Source organism: Tribolium castaneum, chromosome 6 (assembly GCF_031307605.1).
Source record: "Tribolium castaneum strain GA2 chromosome 6, icTriCast1.1, whole genome shotgun sequence".
Lineage (NCBI taxonomy): Eukaryota > Metazoa > Arthropoda > Insecta > Coleoptera > Tenebrionidae > Tribolium > Tribolium castaneum.
In genome coordinates, this window is record NC_087399.1 from 7,849,861 (window position 1) to 7,859,648 (window position 9,788).

The 9,788-nt window shown below is 34.8% G+C and overlaps 2 protein-coding genes and 1 long non-coding RNA gene across 3 annotated transcripts in view; 2 read left to right on the top strand and 1 right to left on the bottom strand.

Annotated features, from left to right (window-relative positions):
- Positions 1 to 88: 88 nt before the first annotated feature.
- Pino (Pinocchio) lies at positions 89 to 8,023 on the bottom strand. The gene is made up of 4 exons (XM_008198408.3): positions 7,725 to 8,023; positions 7,323 to 7,431; positions 753 to 810; positions 89 to 697 (listed from the first exon to the last, which is right to left on the bottom strand). Exons 2-4 carry the CDS (start codon positions 7,429 to 7,431, stop codon positions 409 to 411), a joined length of 456 nt encoding a protein of 151 aa, XP_008196630.1. The 5' UTR covers positions 7,725 to 8,023; the 3' UTR covers positions 89 to 408.
- The window catches only part of LOC107398445 (uncharacterized), an 86,908-nt gene continuing 79,889 nt past the window's right edge, over positions 2,770 to 9,788 (top strand). Inside the window, exon 1 of the long non-coding RNA XR_010334718.1 lies at positions 2,770 to 3,645. This is a non-coding gene — a long non-coding RNA (uncharacterized LOC107398445). The remainder of the gene's footprint in view (positions 3,646 to 9,788) is intronic.
- Positions 3,928 to 7,466, top strand: LOC658371 (regulator of microtubule dynamics protein 1). Its single transcript, XM_964765.4, has 3 exons — positions 3,928 to 4,207; positions 4,301 to 5,068; positions 6,940 to 7,466. The coding sequence occupies exons 2-3, from the start codon at positions 4,495 to 4,497 to the stop codon at positions 7,296 to 7,298; spliced, it is 933 nt and encodes a 310-aa protein (XP_969858.1). The 5' UTR covers positions 3,928 to 4,207; positions 4,301 to 4,494; the 3' UTR covers positions 7,299 to 7,466.

The following is a 9,788-nucleotide window of genomic DNA, read 5'->3' on the forward strand; positions in this document are numbered from 1 at the left end:
AGAAAACCTAAAAAATCTTATGGTTTAGGGATTTCACGAGTGCCAACCGCTAGCTACATGAATTTGGGGTAGTAGGAAAAAAACGATATAATACTAGGCAAGTTTATTTAATTAATTTAAGACCTTACATTACATCAGTCATAGAAAAAGAAATGTAATTTATTTGGATAAAATCTATTAATATCAACGCTCCATTCAAGTACAATTTGCCTAAATCCATATCAATTTAGTTTTAATATAAAACAAAGCGAGACCACACCTAACAGCTGAATTCTAGGTGATGTTTGAAATTTTGCGCCAAGATTCAGTCGAAAAAATATAACTAAACATGGGGTGCCTTCCCCAATAAATAATCAGTACACCCTGTTTAATTATATTAGAAAGAAGCCATTACAGCGTAAAATGGCGTCATGAATTAGTCCCTTTGTCTTTTTTCTCGCACTTCCCCTGCCAGCGGGCTTTACTGCTCGCATGCGACATGCTCAAGTCGCGCTTCCAGACAGCCCCACAGCCCCCTTCGCACTCGGGACACGGCCGCTCGAGGGCGTAGCCCCCGCACTCCGCGCAATCGAGCGAAACGTGACTATCACTCCAAGACACGCCACACGTGAAACAGGTGGTCATCTGGAGGCGCAGTTCTTCGATTGTCAGCACTTGGGGGCCCTCCCGCAAATCGTCCAAACTATGCGCTAGAGAACTAAACAAACAATTATTAGAAAATTCGGGGAAACACCCACGAGTTGGTTAGTTACCTGTGGTTGGAATGGAGTCCAGCTGGATGAACACTCGCCAAAGACATGTTTTTGCGAACTGGAAAAAGCGAATTTTTTATTAATGGTTCAAAGTTTACGCAAATGCGCAATTATTGGTTATCGCGATTGGTGGTGTAATAAAATGTTGCATTTATCGCTATTTAGGTCATTGAACACGAAATAGAGCAGGTTTATCGACCCGGCGTCGGTGCCGTCGCGACGCACTCAACATTCTTGAATCGTAAAAATTATTACTCTTGGATTCTTGCATCATGTCGCATGATTGCGGTTAATCACGACCTTATCTCATGTCTCGAATTACTGCTTAATCTCATTTACATTTATATCAAAACCAGACGTCGGTTTTTTCCTATGAAAAATTCATTTCATTTGGGAAACCCTTAATCCGGTTGCTATGGAAATGTAACTATGGTAACAAAAAATGTCATGGCGGGTCATTTAAAACTACAAATTTGGAAAAACAACTGACCGTATTAGCGTGATTTTTCGAAATGTGTTCGCAGAATCAAAGACTAGACTAGATAAGTGCACAACAATGTTCCAGTTAAACCCCCATTACAGTCCACAATGACAATTAATCACGAGAATATCTCGTGCATCACTCTAATCTGCCAAACACTGCCTATGACTAGTCGTATTTCTAGAAATTCAGCGTGAAAGTTGTAAAAAAGCCAATTACCCATACAATCGCAAGGTCTATAAATAAATAATCGATTCCAAACGATTCAAATTAATTGAAATCGCGTTACTATTTTCGTCAAAAAGAACAATAGGCTGTTGGCTTTTGTGACGCCAATTATAACGGACGTCACGATGCCAAAAAACACAATTTTCTTGCGTCCCACTTATTGAGAAAGTTTTTCACACTCACTTACGTTTCAAAACACTGGATTTTGTTTTGCGACCGACTTGGAACAATGACGGAAACCGACTGAATTCGGTGACCTTTAGCGGTGACGTCACGACGTGTGCGCCTAAAACAAGTGAAAACGATGCGTCGGGACGCCGGCCAAAACTTTAACGCACTGACCTAAGGGAATTATTGCGATGGAAAGTGCCAACACCGTTTCTTAATTTCATGGGACGATAAGATAATTTAAAACACTGAACGAAAATGATAAGAGTTTTCTCGGGAAATCGTTCAAGTAGGACGCGTTTTTCAATATTTGGTTGGCAGCAGTGTACGAAAAATTGCCAAACAGTGGCACCTACAAATGCGCAATTTTTGAACTTTGAATATTTGTCCACCATGAAGTCTATTTATGAATTTTCAGTCTAATAATTCATTTAGAAATCTCAAATGAAATTAATGATTTAATTTTATTTCAACGCCGCTTTCGAAATTTGTAATTACAGTTTCCTGTTTCACCACTACCAAGAGGAAGAAATCCAATTTGGAAGTAACCAAGATTCTAGAGTTTTCTAAATTTATGTGAATTTCTGGAGTGTACAATTACGCAGTTAGTTAATAAAGAAAAATGCGTTTTTTATCAGTTCCCGAAAATTTCTTGGAATTCATGGGGAATTTTTAATTGTACATTGGCACCCCGAAAATAACTGGCGGCAGATTACCATCATGGCGGCGAGTAGTAAAAATCGAAAAATGCTATTTTTTAAAGCAAAAATCAGTTATTTCTAACATTATTTGTGCAAAAACTTAAGATGAGTTTCGATGTTTTCGTCCCCGTGATTAGTTTTGTGACTTTGAGAGTGATTTTTGAACTTTCGGGAAAGTACCCAATTAGATGATTTTTTTGGATACCAGTACCCGTAAGTCAATTTTACATTATCGATAACAATTATTACGAATGACAAGATAGAATATTGTTGACCTCTTGGCCTGAATTTCCAAAAATTTTGCTTGCCTAGTCCCAGGACTTTGTAATTACAGTTTCCTGTTTTACCACTACTGAGTTGGAGAAGAAATACTCCAGATTTTTTTGTTTAAGAGAATTTATGGAATTTTAAATAACAATGCTAATTAATACAAACGATTACGCTTTTTGTCAGTTCCCGAAAATTAATGTGATATTTTTCCAATTTTTGTCGTCCCTGGCATTAGTCATTTTTATGGGGAATTTTTTATTTCTACATTGGCATCCCTCAACAACTGGCGGCAGAATACCATCATGGCGGCGAGTAGTAAAAGTCGAAAAATGTTGCTTTTTGAAGCAAAATTCAGTTATTTCTCCTATTATTTGTGCAAAAACTTAACATGAGGTTTCGGTGTTTTCGTTCCCGTAATTAGTTTTGTGATTCTGAGAGTGATTTTTTAACTTTCGGGAAAGTACCCCCGAGATGATTTTTTTGGATACCAGTACCCGTAAGTCAATTTTACATTATCAATAACAATTATTACGAATGACAAGATAGAATATTGTTGACCTCTTGGCCTTTCCAAGAATTTTGCTTGCCTGGTCCCAGTACCTTGTAATTACAGTTTTCTGTTTTACCACTATTAAGATGGAGAAGAAATATTCCAGATTTTTTATGTTTATAAGTGAATTCATGAAGTTTGAAATTACAGTTCTAATTAATAGAAACAATTACGTTTTTTGTCAGTTACTGAAAATTAAAGTGATATTTCTCCAATTTTTGTCGTCTCTGGCATTAGTCATTTTTATGGGGAATTTTTTATTTCTACATTGGCACCTCTCAATAACTGGCGGCAGATTACTATCATGGCGGCGAGTAGTAAAAGTCGAAAAATGTTGCTTTTTCAAGCAAAAATCAGTTATTTCTACCATTGTTTGTGCAAAAACTTAACATGAGTTTCGGTGTTTTCGTTCCCGTGATTAGTTTTGTGACTGAGAGTGATTTTTTAACTTTCGGGAAAGTACCCCCGAGATGATTTTTTTGGATACCAGTACCCGTAAGTCAATTTTACATTATCAATAACAATTATTACGAATGACAAGGTAGAATATTGTTGACCTCTTGGCCTGAATTTCCAAAAATTTTGCTTGCCCGGTCCCAGGACCTTGTAATTACAGTTTCCTGTTTTACCACTACTAAGACGGAGAAGAAAGATTCCCGATTTTTTATGTTTATAAGTGAATTCATGGAGTTTGAAATTACAATTCTAATTAATACAAACAATTACGTTTTTTGTCAGTTCCTGAAAATTAATGTGATATTTCTCCTATTTTTGTCGTCTCTGGCATTAGTCATTTTTATGGGGAATTTTTTATTTCTACATTGGCATCCTTCAACAACTGGCGGCAGAATACCATCATGGCGGCGAGTAATAAAAGTCGAAAAATGTAGCTTTTTCAAGCAAAAATCAGTTATTTCTGCCATTATTTGTGCAAAAACTTAACATGAGTTTCGATGTTTTCGTTCCCGTGATTAGTTTTGTGAGTTCGAGAGTGATTTTTGAAATTTCGAGAAAGTATCCCTAGAAATGATTTTTTCGTATACAAGTACCTATACAAGTAAGTCAATTGAAATAAAATAGAATTTTTTGAACTTTTTGTTGGGAACACGCCGAACTTTATAAATTTTCATTTTGTTTGCTTTCTTCGTAGTTACAGTTTCCTGTTTTACCATTACCAAAGATGAGATTCTTTTTGAAAAATAAACACAAAGATATGGGAATATACAAATTTTGAACGTTTGCAGTGATTGCAAAACTTCCGCAGTGTTATCAGTGCAAAAAATATGGGTCAAGGTCCCATTTTGCATAGTTATGGCAACCAAAAACCATTGACAAATATGAGAAATGTCAAAATTAACTGTACGTCTCGTGAACGTAATAAAACTCTTCTCTTTCCACCACGATAATTTGCGAACTTTGGGCGACCGTGTGATAAAATTGCAATTTTTGACTCTATTCAAAGCCATAACGAATTTCGGTTTGCCCCCAAATGGCGAAGACAAAGTGACGAAATACTGGACTGGTAAATCAGTCGACGAAATCATCGCCGAAGCCGATCTCCTCTTCGACCAAGGCAAATACTTGCAAGTTTACGAATTACTAAACCGTTTGAAATTCTGCAACAACATCGAAGTTCAATGGCGAATCGGTCGAGCCCTCTTTAAACTATCACACGAACATGAAATCACCGAAGATATCCGGCGCGAAATGATTGACGAAGCCTACGAGATCATCCAAAGCAGTCTTACAGTTGCGGAAAATTCCCCGATAATCCACAAATGGGCCGCAATCATTATCGATCGGAAAAACGGGATGAAAGGACTCGAACATCGAGTCAAAAATTCGGAAGTTGTCAAACACCACCTCATCAGAACGTGCGAACTGGACCCCGACGACGTCACCGCGCAGTATCTTCTAGGTAAAAAAGGCAACATCGCAACAAAAAAAAAACATTTAAAAGGTGCACTAAAAAGTAACACCGAATTTTTCAAAATAATTTTAGTTATAATTGCTCAAAGTTTAGTCATGTCATTAAATTGCCAGATAAAAATATGAGTAAACATGACATTCATGAGTGTACGGCCAAGGTCAGTCCTAACTTTAGCTTTCAGGAAGCAACTTGTAATAATGTTAGAGATGCAATAAAACAATAGAAAAATAGTGATTCACTTGATTCATATGGTACATAAATGGTAAAATGATAAAGATTCTACAGGACATTATTATAATACTACCACTAACAAAAACTATAATTCGATGCATTAGATAATCTTGTTTTTCATCGTCATTAAAGGTCTCAAAAGTTATACCAATTCATAAAAAGAGACATTATGGATATGAACATTTATCGGCCAATTTCTTTGACTTCTGTTTTAGTAAAAAAGCATTTGAAAAGTTGTTCCAACATTTCAATTTCGCTTCCGATCCAACTACTCAACCAGCTTGGCAGTTAATAAAATATACTGAATAGATTTGTGTCAAGCAAATTACTTATGCATCTTTTGTTTGACATCTCCAAGGCTTTTGACTCAATAGCTCCAAGTGTTTTACTGAACAAACCAATTTTTTTTGTGACAGAAGTATCAAACTACTTATTTGGACAATAGGAAATAATATATGTTGTTTTAAACTAAACTGTATCATCTAAAAAAAAACATTAAATATGGAGCACCACAAGGATCCGTCTTGGGACCTACCTTGTTTGTCATTTTCATAAATCACTTGCCTTATGCTTTACCTCATGATACCACGTCCTTTGCTACTGAAAGTTCTCCAGAAGCTTTTTCTAGAATGCTAAATGATCTAAAAAACGAATAACAAATGATACGAAAACTCACAAAATCAAAGTTTTACTAAGGTAATTTTGTATAAATTTTAAACTATCCATCTAATTTTAAGTTTCTTTATTAGTAGAGGATCATTTAAATTGGAGTAATTCATTGGGTTCTAAAATTTACATAAATTGTAAATGTAAATGTAGGCGATAACAAAAAATACTGTTGACTGCTGACGTACTACAACTGTTGAATAATTTTCGAGTGTTTTTCTAGTTCTTAGTAATTATTAGAAAATGGAAATCGGTAGGTGAATTGATTAGTAAATTACTTTTTTTATCTTCATACATTTTGCTGTCCCGTCCGTTATAAAAGTGGCTCTTATTTCTTACGTGATTAAACAAGACTTTTAATTTCCACTGTCTAATTAATGACTCTTCGTTACGTGTAAACAAAAAGTAAATTAATCAGAAATTATCAGAATTATTATATTATTTTTTACTTTTTATTGCATCTTTTAAATAAAACCATTTTCTAATTTTTTCGTTTTTTTAATTTTTTCCTTCTTAGTCTTTACTTACATCCCGTACCAAATCCTAAACAACCCCATTTGTGCATTCATTTGTTTTCACGTAACATGAATGGTTTTCTCGCACCAATGAGTTAAAGTTCACTGCGATATCGCACTTATTGGAAAAGCAAACTGTAGTAGTAATTTTCAGAATCAATAGTGATTTTGAAGAATGTTACACGTATACAACTTCTGAAGTATGTATTTCGCGTTCGCTTATCTTGTTCTTTTATAGCAGTATGTCTGTCTTGCATTTTTTCTAACAGTTGCTTCCTGTCCACCATTTTTTGTTAACTTAAACCTAAAATTTTAAGACCCCATTTGGGGGAATGACCTAAATAGATATGCAATGTCACGTGGATTACGTATGTATGCAAAATTCCAGCTAATTCGAACTGGAACCTATCGACAAAGCCAGTTAATAAAAGCATTTAAAAATTACAGGTCGGTGGTGCTACGAAATGAGCAACATCACGTGGTTTCAACGCATCATTGCGAAACTGTTGTACGGGGAAGCCCCGAGATCGAGCTTCGAAGAAGCCAACAAGTATTTATCACGTGCTGAAGACTTGCACCCCCGATTTTACCTACAAAATACGTATTTATTGGGCAAAACTTGCCTAAAATTAGGGCAATACTACCGGGCCAAACACTATTTCGGAGTCGTGGGTAATTTACCCGTCCATAACGAGTACGAGAGGCATTGTGCGAACGACGCGAAAAAATTACTCAAACGTTTAGACAAGTACAGTTTGGAGAAAAACGCCCTTTTTTACGAATACCCCTTCGGAACCAACGAGTAAATTTTGTGTTCTTTTTGGACTCACCTAGCATCAGAGGAACGGCCTGAAAATCGGGATCGTCCTCGTCGAAGAGGATGTCTTCCTCAAACTCGGTGAATCCCTCAAGTTTCGTGTTACTTTCAACTCGCAACATCTGAAATTTGAGGAAATAAAGGTCATCATCTTGAACTTGAACGCTCATTCCATTATTTTGGGCTAGCGACTGTTGCCATGGATCTTGCCCCAAACACAAACACTTTTAACCCCAAAAAAACAATAACAAAATGGCGAAACTTCGTGGCATATGTCGCTAACTAAAATAGCTTTCTTTTTCCAGTTATTAGTCGCATTCCGGACAAGCCTCGACCTAACCTCAAAACCTAACGGTACTCGTGTCGTTTTTTGCGTGATTGATGTTTTTCCCATTGATTTATTGCGGAAAATTACCTTTTTTGGGGTCGAAGTGTGCGAATTTTGGCGTTTTCTTTGTGTTGCACTCACACACAGACACGCGACCAGTCGACTAGATGCACCAGCGACTGGAATGAAATGCCATTCAGGTCGAAGACTTTTAAAATCGAACGGTGGTATTATCGAAAGTCGCGGGATTACGAGATAACGTAGACTGAGGACGGACGGGAAGAAAATCGCCGATTTTTAAACTAGGTTGAAAAAGTAAAACGGTTTTTGTTTTTGCGAAACAACTGCTGCAGCTGCAACTTGATGAAATGGTCAACAACTGGCGTTTCGACATATTATATTTGTTTTGTCATTGCGATTAATAAACGGATCGGGTGTTTTTATTATTACACATAGTGGGGCTATTTTTGGACGTTGTGATTGGAAAAAATTGACTTTTTGAGATAAGGAGGCCAAATTTTGATTACAATTTCGATTTCTTAACGTAGCAAAATTTAGCGAAATGCTGGCAAAACGGCGATTTTGTGGAACATCCGTAGGTCAAGGTTGAAATATACCTTGTCAGTGACTGTTTTTGACAATTTTATTGTTTTATGACTTTCAATTTTTTTTTGTTTGTCGCCGTTAAATTTTACCATTTCCTTGTTCATTAAAGTATAAACGTAATGAATGTGGGGTAAAAAAATAGTTATACGTTGCCAGAAACTATAAATACCCACTGTAATTAATGTTAATGATAAAGAAGGCGCTGCTTTCTAATTTTTGCCAAATACGAGTACATATACTTTGGAAATGGCTGTATTTCTCACTACATCTTTTTTAATTGTGAATTGTTGGTTGTTTGATACATTTCTTAACTTTAAACACTTTTTGATAGCTAATCTTTCAAGGTCATTGTCAGAAACATGACAAAGTGCGGTCAAGTTTAATTATTTATTTCTGTCAAATTCTGATTTTATAAAATGATATTATTCAAGACCACTTCTGACGTTTGTATTTAGTCTTTTTTAGGAAAAATAGTTGCCAAAATAATGATTAGAAAATCGTCTGCTTTTGTTTATTTTTAAATTATTTCGTTTTAATTTTCCCTTAATTTTTTTACGCCGTTACAAAATCGTAGATCATAATTGTCAAAAATTGCCGCAGTCTTTGATTTTTTACTAAATAATTTTTGACTTTGTACGAATTTTGACTTAATTTTTGTTTTTGTTTCTTCTTATTTGTTTTCTCGTTTTCTGATTTATGCATAAGACAGTGTAACCTGCTATTGAAGCGGATTTTGAACCTGCTAAGCTTAGATATTTATAGAAAAAAATAATAATATTGTATTGTTGGTTGCATAACTTACTTAGATGTTTTATGAAATTCGATTGTTTTTAATTATAAACAAACTAAGACACTTGAAAGTTATTCAGTGGTATTAATAAATAAAGTAAACATAGGCATTTGCTTTTATTTTTGATTTTATAAGCAATTCCTAGAATTTATTTAATAAAATTAGAGATAAGGATTTAAGTATGAGGTTTGCTTATTTCTGTATTAATAAAGATAAGGATAAGCTTACAAAATTAAGCAAATCCTTCTAAAAATATGAGTCTGCTTATTGCTTTATTTATGAAATAAACAATAATAAAAACAAATTAAAAAAGGCGAAAATAAAAGACGCTATTTAGCTGCAGCCATACAACAGACCTTAATGTGTATTTTTTATACAGTTTGTAATAATTTTACTTCTAAAATAAACAAATGTTTATGCAAAATCTAAATATTTATTGCAAAAAATACTCGCATCCACATTATTTTCTAATTTTTTCTTTTGAAGCCTAAGAACTTTAAATTCTCCAACAAAACTAAATGCTGAAGTTGAGCATTAAATTTGAAATATTTTTCGTTTCATCCGTTTCTGAAGTAAAGGCGTTATTAAATGAAGATATAATCTAGATTTAGAAGTGTTCCGTATTAAAAGAAACTCTTCTTGTTTTCTTTCTGTTGAAATAGGAACTGCTGCAAACTTTATTAACTCTACTCCAAACGAATAATTTTTCTATGTATTTTAAATGGTATTGGTTCTTTGTTAAGCGGACACTCCAA

What these genes read in the sequence shown, in the direction of transcription:
- LOC658371 (XM_964765.4), top strand. Translation starts at nt 4,495, where the DNA reads ATGTCAAAATTAACTGTACGTCTCGTGAACGTAATAAAACTCTTCTCT. An exon ending in CACCGCGCAGTATCTTCTAG is followed by an intron (nt 5,069 to 6,939) that starts GTAAAAAAGGCA and finishes TAAAAATTACAG; the next exon opens with GTCGGTGGTGCTACGAAATG.
- Pino (XM_008198408.3), bottom strand. Translation starts at nt 7,431, where the DNA reads ATGTTGCGAGTTGAAAGTAACACGAAACTTGAGGGATTCACCGAGTTT. An exon ending in GGCCGTTCCTCTGATGCTAG is followed by an intron (nt 811 to 7,322) that starts GTGAGTCCAAAA and finishes CGCTTTTTCCAG; the next exon opens with TTCGCAAAAACATGTCTTTG. An exon ending in GGACTCCATTCCAACCACAG is followed by an intron (nt 698 to 752) that starts GTAACTAACCAA and finishes TTGTTTGTTTAG; the next exon opens with TTCTCTAGCGCATAGTTTGG.